The sequence below is a fragment of the Paralichthys olivaceus genome, chromosome 10 (assembly GCF_024713975.1).
Source record: "Paralichthys olivaceus isolate ysfri-2021 chromosome 10, ASM2471397v2, whole genome shotgun sequence".
Lineage (NCBI taxonomy): Eukaryota > Metazoa > Chordata > Actinopteri > Pleuronectiformes > Paralichthyidae > Paralichthys > Paralichthys olivaceus.
In genome coordinates this window covers 17480500-17498704 of record NC_091102.1, presented here as the reverse complement: position 1 = coordinate 17498704, position 18205 = coordinate 17480500, and the positions used below count along the sequence as shown (strand labels likewise).

Here is an 18205-nt window from a genome sequence, read left to right as displayed (position 1 = left end):
AAACACACAAACCCAAAATGCAATAATTTCTGTGTCCAAACCCACCTAGAGCCTGATGCAGTTAATGTCAGCTGCACTGAGTTTGTTTCTCTGTCCCTGACATACATTGTAAATGATCTTTCAATAAAAGACATGCAGCATGCAAAAAAATCAGCCCAGCCCATCAGACCCTACAGGCCCCTGTCGGTATCACCGGATATCTAGAGGCTCAGAGCGGGTATCCACACACGCACGCTCACAAACACTCGTCAACAACCGAAATGTTTGTATTCATAATTGTTGCAGAAATGCAATGGTGCTACATAGGCAGGAGTCACGTTAGTGATATACTGACGAGGAGTGTACTTAGTTTTCTTTGTATACTGTACAACAGTTTCAGTGCATTTGGTTTTCTGTGTGCGTCTGGCCCTTTTGTGAGTGAGGGTAAAATAATAGAAACAGAGGGCTACACACTGGAGACATCACAACATGGCAGGACAAAGGAATAATCAAATACAGACCAAAAAAAGGTCCTTTCTGCTGCCACTGCTGTCAGACCGAGGACACAGGGTGTCAGAGACAATACTCATCTAAGACAATTAATCATGAGGACATGCATCCACAGATAAATCCACACACAAAAATAATCAAATATATAATCAAATGAAAAGCAATTTGGCTGTGGAATGACACTTGAATCTGAAAAGTCTTTAAAACTTTAACTTTAACAGCACATCACACATACATACACACATACACACACACACACACACACACACACACACACACACAGACACACACACACACACAAACATATAAACACAGAAGAAGATTTTTTTCTGAATTACAAGATTATCATTTGAGCATCATTTCACAAGAACACTGGATTAGCAGCCAGTTAGAATGAATATATTACCTCATTAGTGGGAAACGAAACATGAATATTCAAGATCTAACACCACAATCTGTATGGAAAGTGTATGGCTCACTCATTTGCATGTGAGAAAGATGTGATTACAAACATGTGAACAGATTCTTTTAAAACCTCAATCTGTGTAGGAAAAGGTCGGAGGAAAAAGTTGTTGAGTTACCAAATAGTTCGAAGTAAACAATATGTACAGCCTCAAAAACTGCTGTAAATAGTAAAATATCTTTTCTTATTGGCTAAAAAACACAGACTATATGAGAGGACTCACATGTCCAGCTAATCTCCTCTGATATATTTTTAAATATCAGCTCCATTACAACGGATCAAGTGGCAGCAGGTACAGTAGAACACTCTATCAATGTCAACACTGTCCATATGACATATCTTTCAAAAACTTTCACTTCGCGTGCCATGGCCACAGATGGTCAGAGAGACCGTTTGAGCCTGACTGCTGTGTCTCTTTGGCAGCAGACCCCCTGCTGTGTTCACACATCGACTTCTCCTGGATTTCTACGGACTTTAGGCCGGGCGATAAAGTCTGTAGAAACTGTGGAGCGTCTCCCTCTGACATTTTCTTACACATTAACCTCCTCCGGAGAAAATACAGACGAACTGCGGAGTCCAGTGCATGTCTGAAAGCAGCTATACAGTGCATGTAGGGACTTCCCACTGTGAAATATTACCTAATATATGAGCTAGCACTGGCTAACGCTGCACTACTGGAAAACACTTCTTCTTTGGTGCTCTAAAAACAGTACTTGTCAGCGGCAGTACAGCACAACTGCTTGTTTGGAGCATTGAAGAAGTTATTTTTCAGAGAACGGAATTTGCAGTTTCTAAGACATGGTATCGGATCTGCAGATTTGCATACGACAAGATATCAAGTATCAGAAGCAATTCTGAGTAAAATTATCGGCAAGTCTCTTTGCTGCTATGCCTTCTGACCTGACACTGACCAGCATGACATTACCTGGATTATCAACAGTAGGTCTATTTCCTGTTCATAAACTATTTGTAACAATAAACAACTACAACCCCCCCCCACACACAGAGTGCATTAATATTTACACAGACAGGCTGTCTGATTGCAGTGAGCAGGGGGCTGTTTCACACTTGTGCCTCTGAATAGTCCATGAGGTAGAACCAACTGACAAATGAGGAGAAAACGAGCGCAAACATCTGTGACTCTCACTTCACCTATTCTTCCTATTCTTCTGCTTTTCTCTCACTCCGCCCCTCTGCCACTCCTTACACACGCCTCCTTTTGCTGTCATTGGCAAACGGATCCCAGAGGGAATGGGTGATTGACAGGTGAGCGACGATAAGGAGCACTCGTGCACACACATACACACAGAAATATACCAGAAGATGGACACTGTATGGGGACACACACATTAACAGGGTTCACTGGCGCGTGCATACACACACACACAAACACACAGATGACTGGCAGGCATGACAATAGTCAGTGACACACCAATGACTTCCTGTCATGATGTTTGATTGGAAGCTGGTGTGTCGTGCCACCCCCCCAACCAACACACATACCCCTTTCAAGCATGTGCTAATTATGAAACAATGGCAGGCGATGTCTGGTCAGAACACATGGTTTTGTCATGTATAAAGAACTTGAAACAAGAATTTGAGGAAATTTTGCATTGCCTAACCCAAAGCCCAATTCCTAAACCTAACTGTGTTGTTTGATACCATGCAACTGAATATGTGACTGAGTAGAATAAAATGTTAGATACTCAAAAGAGCTCTCAAGTCTAGATAAATCCTCACATTGCAACAAAAAAATGTAATTTAAATGTCAAATGAAGCAGAAGTCATGTCCAGGAAAAATTACATTAAAACGCTACAATACAATACATGTAATTATCCTACAGAGAACTTGTGACAACCATAGACTGTAATTAAAGATGGCGCACTGTGACCACTATCGAGAAATCATTTCAACACAATCCAGCCGGATACAAACGCAGCCACCTTGTGCATTTTCAGCTGGAGTCTGCACAATCGCAAGTCAGTCTCAGCTGTCAATAACGATATCTCACGCTGTTTTTCACCACCGTTTCTAAAGCATCAAATAGGAAAATTAAAACTAAACATGCTGGGAAAATGACAAAATACATAAAATGGCAGAAACCATCTTTGAGTAGAAATTATTTGACGTGTACGTGGTGTATGACCTGTACTGCAGCCAGCCATTAGGGGGCGATCAAGACCCTTTGGCTTTACTTAAGGGGAGACTCATTTCGTCCATTGTTATATAAAGTCTTTGGTGTGAACAGACACAAGCCCACATAGAAAATTTCCATCCACTTTCATGATCCTAAAACACACTCGTTCTATTTGCGGATGATTTCTGATTTAATGGAGAGCTCCACCAAACAGAAAGTCTCCAGCAAATCACAGGGACTGCAGCAACAAGTCCATTTTCTACCATCAGCCCTCTCAGCTACACACACGCACATGCACAGACACACTAATACACACACACAGGTACAGTCTACAGTTTGAACAGACCTGGGCTAATAGGCCTAGCATGGAACTCAACCATAATAGACCCCACAGTGGAGCTAGTCAGCCCTAATGGGCCCCACCGTCAGATGGGCTAATAGTCCCACTGATGGAGCACTTTAAGTCTAACAGAGGCAGTGCATTATGACCAGATGGAGAGAGGGAGAGGGGACGGAAGGGAAAAAGGGGGCAAATATGGGGGAAAGATTGTTTATAGACATCAATAAGAGGTAAAAACAAAAGAGAACAGACTTAACGTTCAAAGAGAAGGATGGTGCTTTAATTGTAACTGTTCTTTTTTACTGTTCTTTGTTTTTGTTTTGTGGCTGCATCCATTTATGTTGCTTTGATTTTAAATTTTTGCTTGGGTAAACATACATTCTACATAAAGGTTTCTAAGGAAAGTAGATTATTCAGTCGACAGTGGGCAAACACACACGCGCATAAGGAGCAGGACAAGATGAAGGTGAGTATAGCAGTGCATGATAACGTCCAAGCACGCAACCGTGCATTTATTATCATAGATTCTCATAAATTCACGCCACTTTAAATCTGCAAATGAACAGCATGCACACATGCATATACATCCAGCACCAGTCACATAGACATGATGCAGTGGCAACAGCAGCGTCTGTCCCTCTCTGGGTCTGGAAGACCTTGTCCTCCCCGATCTCACCTAATAGATTTCCATATTTTCATTTGAACAGACTCTTGCTTTCAGAGACACACACACACACGACATTTCCACTTGAGAACCAAACACTCCGATGATAATTATGTTTGTCGACCAACCAATAAGTTATGGTTGTAGGTGTGTGTGTGCGTGTGTGTATGTGTGCAATATGAATGTTCAGAGGCAAAGGGGTTGCCAGATTTGTTTGAATATCAAGCATATCTGTATAAACAAGAAAGAGAAAGGATATATAGATCAGAGAGGAACAAAGGGTCACACAACTGCCATCAATTTGCAGAGAATACACACACACACACACACACACACACACACGTCTGAGGAAAATTCACAGAAACCAATTGCCAAATAGATGACAACCATCTGACTGTGTGACCAATCATGTTTTATCACTTCATGAATATTCATAACATAGAATGACTACCACCCTACACACACACACACACACACACACACACACACACACACACACACACACACACACACACACACACACACACACACACACACACACACACAACATGATTGGCATAACTGACTGGCAGGTGGCAGCAGTTCACATGACACAGCCAGCTGTCCACTTTAAAGGGCATTTACAACAAACATCCACAGTCTGTCTTTAATATCTGGGTTATAACAGTGTGAATGAAACATTACAGTAAATTACATTCAACTTTTCTACTCTTCTACAGCATCTCTTCATTAAAGTCAAACCTACATTTGAATCAAGCCTTAGTCACACTTAGATTTGGAAAAACCAGCGAATAGGTAGACATTTATAATAGAAACATTACATCACTAACAGCAAAAACATAATACAATAGTAGATTGAAGAGAATTTTTTGTGTGAACCAACAGATGAAACAAAATTAACATTTGGTCCAGTAAAACCAGAGGCCTTAGGACGGCTGAGTACCCGTACCGTCCTCTCCTCCCGAGCATTAGGCCAATCCAAGCTGGCCTCCGATGAATGTGACAAATCAGTAGCTCGGCTTAGATTGAACTGTACTGAATAGCACCAATTTGCCTTTTCAGTCTCCCACCATTACATGCAATCAAATGCAGATAGGGAGCTGGAGCTGAAGGGAGCAGACAGAGGAAAAATTGAAATGATGAAAAGATAGTGGGGGAGGGAGGGAGGTTACAGGAATATGACGAGAAAGGCACGAAGGAGGGAAGGTTGAGATTATCACTGGGCTCTAATCAAGACTCTTTATGGAGATGAGAGATGGGGTGCAGAGAAAAGGTCTAAATATATCCTTGGGTGTCTTATATGGTTTCTTAAGGCACTTAAGGCAATAAGTGATCGGGGAATTGGCGGTTAGATGAAAGGATGGATGGCGAGATGGGGGCGTAGAGGAAAGGAGTGGGTCGATTAAACTGGAGAATTCTTGGGTGTGCCATATGAGCTGTCCAGACCATAATCAAACAGAGTGGTACATAAGCAGAAGAGAAATGGATGTACATAAACAGAAGGGGTTCGTGTGACCTCACCTGAACCCTGACACTCTTAAAGCAGTGCTAAGCCAGTAAGACTGAGTGAGGGAGTGAAGGAGGTGAGAAAATGTATATGTAGTCTGTATCTTAAGGGGGGGTTATGATGTGCCTCGGGGATGTAAAGGAAAATTGGAAGCGGAGAATGGTGGAGAACCTGAGGCGTGGAATATGTGAGGGATTCACATGATGTATTGCATATTTATTATTATTCATTTCCTTGTAATGTTGTTTAGCAATTATTAATACAGAAATAATTTCGATGATATTTATGATGTTTGCTCTAGAGTTTTTTAGCAGTGGGGGCAGGCAATGAAGGTAAAACACTGCATTGTGTGATGATCTGTGGGAGAAATCCTTTCCTGTCCGCAGCCTGTATGTGTGTCTGCTTGTCTCTGTCACTCCTCAAACACAAACTGAGAATCACATTACCAGTAATATTTATAAAAAAAAGTAAGCAAAGAGTGGAACAAATATATATTTTAATACTGACAAAAAAAATGTCTTGCTCTTTAAAGAGCCTTCACCATCCCTAGAATTAAGATGACATTAAAATATTGTAAACTTGTTTGTTATGAGTGCATTTTTTAAACTTTTTTTTGATAAACATGTATAGAATATAAAACCTTTAAGATAAATTTGACATACTCTGGGACTAACTAATGGTAACAAATCTTCAACTTAACTATTACCATAACAGGCTGCGCGAGTCTCTGTGAAATAATCCGTTGTTGCGAGTGAGGAGAGGACAGAAGAGCGAGGGGGAATTCTGTGAGTTTGGTTTTTGCCTGTTAAACCACTGTGTGTGTGTGTGTGTGTGTGTGTGTGTGTGTGTGTGTGTGTGTGTGTGTGTGTGTGTGTGTGTGTGTGTGTGTGTGTGTGTGTGTGTGTGTGTGTGTGTGTGTGTGTGTGTGTGTGGACCTCAGCCTTGCCCTCCTGCAAACAGACAAACAAGCAACACAGAGCAGAGCAGAATAAAGCAGGGAGGCAAAAATCCCCTCAGGGTTTTTCAGTGGCGTTCCTAGTCTGATGCATGCACATTAGTTATGTACTAGTCGACCCACAGGTAGGCAGGTTCATGTAAACTTACTAGAAAAATCTCACAGGTTTGGGAAAGTTGGGTGTAAAAGTGACAAAGCAGCAGATGTGACCAAGTTACAAAGAACTTTCAGAAACTTCTTGTTAGAGACTCTGGATTAGTTCACCTTTCACTTAATGACACTCACACACACGCGTGCACTCTTCCCGATGACCATAGCTCCTACACAAAGCTTGTCATCCTCTGATATGATGAGCAACTTCTGTCAATGTCAAACCAGACCAAAACATATACTATGTCCATTTATAAAGTGATACAGATTTGCATATCTATCACATGGGATATTGTATGTGTGTGTGTGTGTGTGTGTGTGTGTGTGTGTGTGTGTGTGTGTGTATGTGTGTGTGTGTGTGTGTGTGTGCGTGGCATACTCAAGCAACTTGGTTTTCCTCCTCACCTTAAAAAAATAAAAAATAAAAGAGTTAACTAATGTATGATCCATAGCACTCAGGAATACAAAGGTCGGTGCACTTATTCCACAGAGGGGGGTGTATTAGTGGAATGGTCTCTCTCTCTCTCTCTCTCTCTAGTAGCAACAAGGTGCACAACTGTTATTACTGAAATAAACAGCACCTCTCTCATCACCGTTCTCTGCTATTCTGAGAGACGTACATCGGGCAGCAGTGGCTTTACAACTGATTTCTTAGTCCTTTTGTTTCATATTCTTATTACCTCCAACAAATCTAGAGGACTGATATCTATGAATGTTGTTGGGCCTTGGTGGAGGTATGTGCTCTACTGAGAACCATTCTAGTTCATCATCTAGAAATGATAATTCATGAAAGAGAATCCAGTGTATATTTGTATTGGCTCGTGATTATCAGCTACAATTCTGTTGTGGGCACACTAACAGTCATTCATTTGTGTACTTACTGGCCAACCATATATCTATCCAATATATCACTAACACTCTAATCATCAAGTACAGTGGTCCAAATAATGGGATAATGGGAGATATGGTTGAACTACGGCTAAAGCAAATGTGTTAGACTTGTAAATGTCGATTCACAACAGTCTGAATTCAGTTCTTCACTTCAAAAAAACAAATATTTAATGATTAGGTGCTGTTGCTGTGCAGATGATCTTAATTAAGGTATCTGCTGCTAATGCAACAAAAACACTCTGACTATTTGACAATCAACTAAAATCACAAAGAAAAGGAATGAACTGTACTACAGAGTGTACGTCACATAGATTTGAGTGTCCATCCCGTGTCTCTTACATTCTCTTATATCAGCTTCTCTTTGTGGGGACATAATTATAAACAGGCTTAAGTGCAAATAGTCATTTCTCATCAATGGACAAGAGAGAGCACAACGTTGAGAGTGAGAAAAACAAGGTGAGGAGAAGGTGAAGGAAAAGTTGGACACTTTCAAAGAGGACACTGAATCTATTCAGTTAGGTAACGTTAAAGCATATTAGTCTTATTGCCAAACATTTCACTTTAAATAACATGCACTCCTGAGATATAATCACTGCGATAAAGTGTGGAATCTGGAAGTGTTTTTCTGTGTTCGGGTTCACAGACTCCTTTTGTGAGTGTATTTTGAAAGACTGTGGCTTTATTTTGTTTTTCAATTTGCTGCGAGTAAGTGTTATTCTTCAGATCTGCATCTATGTAATGGTCGTGTGAAATCCCATTTCAGAAACAACCACAGCAAAACGAAATAGAAGCATATTAGGTAGTCATTAAGGGAAAAAGTACAAATTGTTCATTGGAACACTTTGCCCTATTCACGCCTAGTGTGTACCTATATGCCCCATTCACACTGCGATACAGCATTAGAGTTAATCACATGAAATAGTTCTGACGGATCATTTTCAGGAGCTCTTACGGAAATTGGGGCAGCGCTCTTACAGTGGACTTTGTGTGCCTTCATATGAGAATGTGATAGGGTTTCCTGAGGGGAAAAAGGACCCCAGTGTTCATGTATAACAGTCCTGTTACTTATGTGCACCCAAGGCACGACCTCACTTTGAGGTCAGATCATCCATCCAGTGGGTTAACCTGATTATCAGCCAGTTTGAAGATGTGCTGCTGTAGTTATCAGTTTGATATCATCAATTAAATTAAAAAATATGTGAGGTTTATAGTAAATATAATTTTTTTGTGTGAAAACATAAAAAGAACATGACCACAGAATGCTTAATACACAACACATTTTTGTTCATCAGTTTCACAAACTGACACAGTAAGCCGAGTTTACACTACACAACTTGCTGTCTTTTGATCAGGGGTCTCGTTAGTTCATACTACACGACTGAATGGTGAAAGGGCGTCAGACAGTACACGATCTTTCACCAGGACAGACACAGCAGAGGAAACACCTGTGAGAAGGGACACGGTGAATATGTCTGATCGTCCTGCTCAAAGAATGACACATGAAGCTGGAGGAGAGCTGAGACGCTTCTGTGTAGGATATAAAAGAATAGAGGTAATAAGTAAACTAATCGAGCCCGATGCAATTAAGCTGCAGTGAGTTTGTGTTACCTTGTCCCTCACACACATTGTTATTACTTGATATCCCTGATTACAGACATGTGAAGTGTAAAAGTCCAGGGGCTCCTCACCACTACCCCAGTACGCCTGCGTATACCACACTGATCAGGGGGTATTTCGTCTGTGTCGCTGGTCGGGGCAAAAAAATAATCATGTAGTGCTAACGAGACATTACATGACTTTACCAGATAGCATTGGTCATAAAATCTCGCGCACACGTACAGTTTACATAGAAAGAGGCATATGAAAATGAATGCATGTTTAATTAATATTATTAAAATAATCATCTCTCGCTTCCTTATCTCTCTCTGCCTCACACACTGTTACTCACCTCAGAAGCCCAAATCCTATTTTCTTGCTCTTCTTCTCCGTCTCTTCGGGCTCCTCCGCTTTCTTTTTCTCTTTTCCTTTTCCCTTGTTCTTCTCTTTCTTCTTTGTCTTGGCCTTCTTTTTCTTGTCTTTTTTGCCCTTCTCTTCTATCTGATCCCCCAGTCCCTGGCGAGATGAACTGCTTGCAGGGGTGTCACGGCCTGAGCTCGGGTCCGAACCATCATCTGTGGAGGGGCCGAAAGAAGAAAAAGACAAGAACGATGAGGATTAAAATAAGAATGGTGTTTTACAGAGTAGTATCAGTGGAAGACAAGAACATCAGTTGTCTCCACTGCTGTTGTTTTGTTACACCAAAATAAAACCAGAGATTGAAAATGATGTGCACCTATCCAACTTTCTCCACTCCTCATTTCCACATCAGATTTATTAACTTGACAGAGAATGAATTAACTCTTCAATAATAAGAAAGCAAAAATGTTCAAAGCGTAAACTGCAACGCCTCATTAGTTCTTCGACAGACTGGAGCTCTGGCTTTGAATAACAATGATGTCACGCATACACAGGCGCGCACACACCACTTGTCAGATTTTATAAGATAACCAAACCAAATTAGTTACTTCAATTGAGATTTAACTTTGTGTGGATATTCACTTCACCCTTAATTACAAAGACTGTCTTCTGACAGGATAGAAATGTAATGTAATTGTGTGAGTGTGACTGTGTGTGTGTGTGTGTGTTTCTGTGTGTACATCGTGCTTGTATTGGTCCTTGCTAATAAGCAGCTAAAAACTGAACATGACCATGGCCACAGCTGTGACCTCTAAAATTCCCATTATAGCGTTGCATGTGTATTTTCTGAGAGGGTTTTAAACAGTTCTTTAGAAACTACTGAGGTTTGCTTGTAATATTTGAAACGCAAATTTAGAAAACTTTGTTCTAAGCCACATTAAAATGTATCTGATTTAAATTAAAAGTGCCAATATTGTACCAAAAACATACCACTGTCATGATTCATCATATAAAATCAATCACAGGGCTATTTTCTTTATTATACCAAACTACAACAGTGTAAAACATTGGAAGTACGTATTTGTTTGAAGTACATTACAATGTGCTGTGTTTTAATAGCTATGTCATGGGATAGAACTCACCGCAAACCACTATAACATTCTGCTGTTTATGACCGACATTAGAAGTAGCAAAACAGGGAAATTAGACATATCTCTTCCAAGACCCAAAAGTTCCCTTATGAAACCACAATTAAATTCACTCGTTCCAGATTTTATTTGGATCACCACCAAATTACACAAGCAATTATTCTCGGAGAAATCAACGAAAATGTAAAAAAAAAAAGTCCTATACCTTAAAAAAACCAAACAAAATTGAATGGGTTCTTTCCTGACATCCCCCCATCAAGAGTCTTAATCAATCTAGCAGTTTTTTGCAGAATCGTGCTAAATAACTGATAAATAATCACAGATGAAAACATATCCTCCTTGGTGGAGGTTGAAAAAAAAACTGAAGGAGGCACAGATTAAACAGAAGTAAGCTAACACAACATGTGAGGAAAGACAGAAGAGGTAAAAGAGAGAAGAACAACTTTCACCACTCTAATCCACCCCGGCTGACACAAGACACAAAAGCCTCGAGTGAACGCTCCTCTTGACAGCTGAATTCACTGGAAACTGTGACGCACTGTAGTTTTAGCTGGATTCACTCAGGATCCCATACAATGAACCAGCCAAACATTAACCCAGATTAAACATTCACTTAAAGTGTCAAAATCTTTGCAGCGTGTTCCCTCCAAATCACCAGTGGTGTGAAGGTACAACAGCCAACCCACCTCTGGAAACCTGACAGATGGTGACTGATGTGCTTTGATATTTGACACAGAAGTGAAGATGTAATTTAAATGTGGAGAAGGAGAAAAACACAAAAAGGGAGAGATCTTCAGTGTGCTTTTCACAGTCTTGCTATCTATCAATTAACAGCAGCTCTCAAAGTGTTGAACATTTAGAAAGATGGTGACAGATGTGGCCGCTGCGTGTGCGTGGTGTTGACGTGCCCTATTAGTCCTATCCTGTGTGAGAGTCGTGATCTGAAACAGCCCCACTCATTACTCTGGTGGTGACTGATAAGAGTTTGCTGCTAATAATACAGCTGGGAATTTAACCGCAACCCACTCCCAATGAAACACACTAAGCAATGGCCATTTAACTCCCGGATAAATATTTAAAGTGAAAGCCTAACTCAACATGGAATCACCTACTGTGTTGAAACACTGCTGCTCTGCACCATGTGTGTTGATAATTTGAGGCTTGATTTGCTGGAGAGAGTATTTGGGAAACATGCTGCATATGGAAGTCAGTCATGTCTTTTTGGAAAATGATAAAAGGTCACTTTGGGCTTGTCTCTTCATACTAAACACTCCAATCAGTGATGTCAAAGCATTTTGGGATATCCCTTATTTTAGACTAGCTTCAGTACAGATCTCAGCTGCCTGGCTTTTAACCAGAATAAATAAGCTGGAACACATCACCCCTGTTTAGGCCTTTTTACACTGGTTTCTGTTATGTTGTAGAAGAGATTTTAAGGTTCTTTTAACTACTTACAAGGCACTTAATGCTCTGGCTCCCCAGTATATAACAGATATTTGAGACCCTCTGGCAGGGGCCTTTTAACTCTTCCAGATCCTCAGCTGAAGACAGAGCTTTTGCTATAAGAGCCTAGAGGCTCTGGAACACCGTGTCTGAGGAAATACAGCAGGCTGAGCTGGTAGCTTCCTTTAAATTGAATATTAAGACATTGCAACAGAGCAAAAAAAGCAACATCCAGAGTAAACTGTCTTTTTTTCCTTATACTTCTTTTGTAGCAATGTCTGGACCAAAACAGCACACCTTCATACATGCATGCCAACATGCTTTTCATCTGCCTTACCGTCGTCATCTTCAGGTGGCCCATCGTAGGATTTATCGATAGCTGCCCTGAAGCTCTCGTTGCAGCCTCTTCCCCTGACCATATTTGGGCGAGGACGGTGGAACGGGAGGAGTTCGTTTTTCCTGTTCACCTCTGACATGGCCGTCTGGAGACTCTCCAATGAACTGGATTTCTTCAGGCCAAGGGTGGGTCCAAGTTCTATGGGACTCGATGGAGCTGCGGATGCAAAGGGGGACACAGAAAGGCAGATGCATTAGTCTCATCATACTAAAACGGATATGATGGAAATACAATTAAAATGAACAAGGGACCTGAAAGGCATGTACAGTATATGGAAGGAAATGGCCAAAAGTCTGATGAGGCCATTAAATAGGTTAATTCCTGCGGTCCCCGGGTCTGATTGGGTTAAAAAGCCTGTGGAGCCGGAAAGACCACGACATGTCTGAGCTCTGGAGAGCGGAGCCAAGGACAAAAAAAATACAGTGATGCAGTTAACTGTGCTGTTGTTGAGTTTGTGATGGATGTGAAGTCTGCTTCACTGTTACTGGTTCTCCATCCATCATCTCAAGTATACTGCGAGAGATATTACTGAGGGAGGGAGGGACGCGGCAAAGAGGATGATGAAGGGGAGAGCAACGTGTGAGAAGACAGAGCAACGGCGGAAAGGGAGATCAGAGATGCGGCGGAGATAAGTTGTGAAGCTTAATAATTTGTGGAAAAAATTAAGCCATGTCTTGTGCTACCTTAAAATCTTGGTACCCTGCTGCTCAAACTCTAAAGTTAATGACAGGCTGACTGCTTAAGATGGAGCAAGTTTATTGTAATGTCCCCAGCCGCATGTGAGGGCTGCTGACTGTAAAACAAAAGAGCAGCAAGGAGGTAATGTATGTTTTCTGTTCGGTCTGTCACCGTGTGCTACCCGGAACAGGGAGGACACTGATGGGAGGCAAGATGGGGAAGAAAAGGGACAGGAGGAACGACGACAGGGAGACAGCAAATTAAGTTCCCTCCAAGGAATTCCGCGGTGTCAGAGAGGGAGACAGAGAAAAATGGGAAGGAGGGAGGAAGGCTGGGCTGACTGCCAACTGAAAATACTGGTAATCCTTACACACACACACACACACACACACACACACACACACACACACACACACACACATACACACACACACACACACACACACACTTTGGATTCCTTGCTGGCTCTGCCTTGTCGATATGATGCCACTGTGATTCATGATAGCCAAACCTGCATCACTTTAGCTAATGATTCCCCGTACACACATGCCTGCTCTTTGTGTGTGTTTGTGTGTGTGTGAGGATATGAGAGGGCTGATGTGGCTTCCACATCTATTTAAAAAACCATTAACCAAACACACACAAACACATAAAGAGTAATAACACATACTGAATGTATGCACATGCATAATTTAAGGCGGCTGCTGGGGGAGGAGATGGACAAGGGCCATAACACTCCCATCTATAAACACAGTACACATGGCATGCAGATGCACACTGACGAAGTAAACATTATCAGATGCTATGCGAATCAACTGTTCTGGATCAACCCTGGATCGATGCTGTAGAATAAGTTTGATAGACTAGATAGATACAAGTCAACAGAATATTACTTTAAGTTTTCTTATGGATTTATATATCTTAGACATTTACTGTTAACATGTACTTTCCAAAACAAAATAAGTATGTGTTTGGGTTAAGTGAGTATTTAGACATTAGTAGATATTTAAGACCAATGGGCTTGAGAAACCATGTACATTGGCAGTGTTGCAGTGATAGATCTATCAACTCAAATCAAAATAATATTTGTCATGACACCTTAACATACAAAAAAGAACTTCACTTTTGTCCATATTTCTGTCCATCTCGGACATGATAGCTACCATCTTTCACCACAGTAAAATCCCTTGAAGCATGCAACCTCAGCTGTCAATCAAAACGTTCAACCCCATGTTTATAGAACCAAAAACTAGTTAAAACCAAATTATCTCTTGAAGATATACATGTGTAATAAGAATAACCTGAAAGTATAAAAACCATGTTTAAGGCAAAAGTATTTGTGGAGTATTCTGACTTGTTAGTTTGGTCCTCGTCCGATACACTAACATGGAGGTGGCAAGGTTTATGACCTAAACTGCTGCCAGCCACCAGGGGAAGATTGAGACGCTTTGGCTTCACTCTTGGGAGTCGTAATGTTGCCCATGATTAAAAACAGTTTGTGACGAGTCCGGAGTAAAATCACTTCTCAGGCTGAGTGTGGTGAGTAAAGTAAAAAAATAAAGTTATGTAGGTCCATTTCAATAGCTAATCCACTGCTTGAAAACTCAAAGGATCGGGGATTAGAGTTGCCAGTAACTTTTGAACAAAGGCCACCAAAAGCATGAATAAACTCTACATGAATCGTCCAGGATTTTTGATATATTATTCCTTTTATTCACACTCCCGAAACTCTTCACCCCAACATGGCTGCAGTTGCCAACAACATTCTCAAAACACAAGCAGCATCAAAGTTAAAAAGGCATCTGACAATAAATTCATCATCCAGCAAAAGACACGCCCAGATTTGTACATGCCAGTGTGGAATAATGCATTCCATATTAACCATGAGTGAGTTGTTTTTCTTTCAAACACAATGCAAGGTGCAAAGTTTGAGGTCAACTACAATCAGTTTATAATATTTACGATATAAACAGTGTTAAAATAGCTTAGTGCTGTTTGGCTGGGTTATCAGGCACACACACACACTGGGTGATGAGCATGCATCCACATACCAAAACATAAACACAAACACACACTTGGGTCTCTTACACACAAAGCATTTTGCTGTGAGTAGCAGGATTTGTGTCATAAATGTAATTACTGCTGTCCAAGTGTAAGATGATAGAATTAAGCTGCTTTTAGAGAGAGAGGGAGGGAGAGAGTGTGCGAGAGAGAGAGGTAGGCGGGGGGGGGGGGGAGAGAGAGAGAGAGAGAGAGATGACAAGCTAGACAACAGTAACAAAGTGGTTTGAGCGAAAGGATACAAGAGTGTGGGGGGGTGGGGGGGTGGCGGGTGGCAGACAGAGGAAATCAGACATTGGGAAAGAATCATACAGAAAGAGAAACAAAGGAGAGTGAGTATGCTGAACGAAAGAGGATAGCAGGGACAACAAGAGAGAGACAGAGAGAAATAAAAAAAGCAAAACACGACTAGAGAGCGTGCCAAGCTATCCCAAGGCTATTTTGTTGGCAAGAAGGCAATGGGCTACTTTCAAAGTCACCCAGCAGTGGCTTAGCAGCAGAATGCGGCGACACAGCCGGCACAGTCAGCAAGAGCACCAATAAGGAGATGCGACTTCATCTCTGTGGTCTATTTTTGCATCATCGTGCCCCGAGAAACAGGTTTTTCAGTAAGATGAATATTCAGCTTCTCTCACTGATGAAGAAAACATGTGTTTGTTTGATAAAAATGGCTGATCTTTTTGTTGGCACTCATAGTGGTGGATACACGGATCAAATTAATGAGCCTCATTTGTTCTTACTTGAATATATGGCTTTTTTATAACACAGATCTGCTGTCAGAGGAAACAAAGCTTCAAGTACAAATGAAACTGCCACATTACAGGGAGCAGATAACAAGTCATAAGTCATGTCAGGATCGTCATTATTACTTCTGCCAAAGAAGATGTTTTTGCCCTTGTCCATTTGTTTGTTTGTTGGTTCGCTTGTCAACAGGATTACACAAAAAATACTCGGTGGAAGGATGGGACATGGGCCAAGAAAGAACCCATTAAATGTTGCCTTGGATCCAGGCATATTCTATTACTTTCTACAACAGCAAAACAAGGCATTTTTTATTTCCATCGATTTCGAGGGATAATACATGGATCTTAATGAAAAAAAATCTTATTATACTCAAGGGAACAATATTTATGAGTGCGTGCAATCTGGAGTAGATCCAAATAAAAATCCAGATCAGGTGAATTTAAATGTGGTTTTACAAGGGGACTGTTGTGCCTTGGCTGATGTGTATAATGGATGACACCTCCCAACACAAAACATAAAATATTCCAATTCTCTCAACCACAAGTGAGATCGACCTTTGGTCAGGCTTATTATACGTCATAGACAATATGAAAGATGCCAGAAGACGTATTAAGTCACACATTCCTTAACACTCACTTTCCCATAAGCGGGCGTTCCCAGACTTTCGAACCAGAGTTGACGAGAAGCAGTTTATCAAAACACAAATACTTCACTACCCAACTCAGCTATTATTATTTCTTTACTACACCATTGTATTAGACAGATTCTAACCACAATGCCATGGCTCTTTAGTGTAAGCATGTATGTTTAAATATGTTTTCCTCAAACTGTGAACGCTCGTAACTGGTAGATGCGTGCACAACATGTGTACTTGTTTTGTGCATGTGTGAATGTGCTGTGAGGAGGTTGCAGAGGAAAGCTCACTCAAGCAGGCAACATTTTCTTTTATATTATGTGTGTGTTATATGAGTCAATCTCCCAGACGGTGGAATGAGGTTTTGCTATCCCACAGGGCTTCATATTAATTGAATGGGCATCATAAAAACAGTAAAAACATGTGACATCATACTCAATCTTATGTCTCAGGTCAGTATTTACTGGTTCTTTGCTTGATGCAGCAGCTGCAGCACTAAACAGCTACAATTTAAAAAGGAAATACTGAGAGATGATAACGCCAATGTAGTATGATGGACTGGTCTTTACAGAAACCACCACATTTAAGTTTAATGGACCAGAACTGACTCACTGCATTTCAATGCCTATTCTTTCTTTCTTTCTCTTAATTTGCTATACCCATTTATGAATTGCATAATGGCAAAGGTTTTACTTTAACTTCCAACACCTGCAGACACACAAAACCACATGACTACAATTCATCGTTTTTGTTAAACCATGTTACATTTACCTTAGGTTTCTTTAAATAAGGTTTGTGAAAACACAAGTTCAGAAGTACAGTATCTGTGAAATCTCAAATCAGACTCAATGACTGAACAATCAATACTGCTGCCTTGCAAGTGTCTGTTTATCTGCAAACTGAGGATCAATGATATGCTGCTTTTCAAACTCAGTGGTTAACAGCAATTACACAATCATTGCACAAACGTACAAATCTGGCGCTTAAAAACAAAATGAACTGGAAAAACACATCAACTTGTTGTTATTTCGGGGTCAGTAATGTAGCATTCATGTCTGATGTACTGCATCACAGAGAAGAGCAACATGTAAGCCCAGATCAAGATTAAATCAATAAGCTGTATCTCTCTTGTATACAACCAAGGACACAAGACAAATGGTCCCCCTTTCTTTGAGCTGCAGTATACGATGTACAGTGCAGCAAATGTCAGTGATCAGTGTAGAGGCTGATTGAGATGAAGAGCTGTACCAGAAAGAAACGACAGCGCTGACCATCTCCTGATTACTGCTCACCTTTATTGGCTTACTGGAGGAGATGGAGGGGGTCAAAGGCCATTCGATATACAGCGAGGCAGACAAGAGGATGCACACAAAGACAGTGACAGCCAGTGTGTGCTAAACACAGATGACAGGGGCAGAAAACCACACGCACACCAACACACACACACGGAAAAGGTGTTTAAGATCGTGCACCTGCTCACACACAAGGCAGAGATTGCTTAGTTCAGCTGTTTGAATTCTGCATCTCAGAATGGTTGTAAAGAGCTA

General features: G+C 41.0%; 1 protein-coding gene across 5 annotated transcripts in view; it reads right to left on the bottom strand.

The window, feature by feature from the left end:
* pard3bb (par-3 family cell polarity regulator beta b) overlaps positions 1-18205 on the bottom strand; it is a 196802-nt gene that overhangs the window by 67802 nt on the left and 110795 nt on the right. For all 5 annotated transcript variants that reach the window (XM_020090080.2, XM_020090077.2, XM_020090078.2 and 2 more), the window contains 2 exons: positions 12482-12697; positions 9546-9768 (listed from right to left, as the gene is read on the bottom strand). In XM_020090080.2, coding sequence (XP_019945639.2) covers positions 9546-9768; positions 12482-12697 — 439 coding nt within the window. The remainder of the gene's footprint in view (positions 1-9545; positions 9769-12481; positions 12698-18205) is intronic.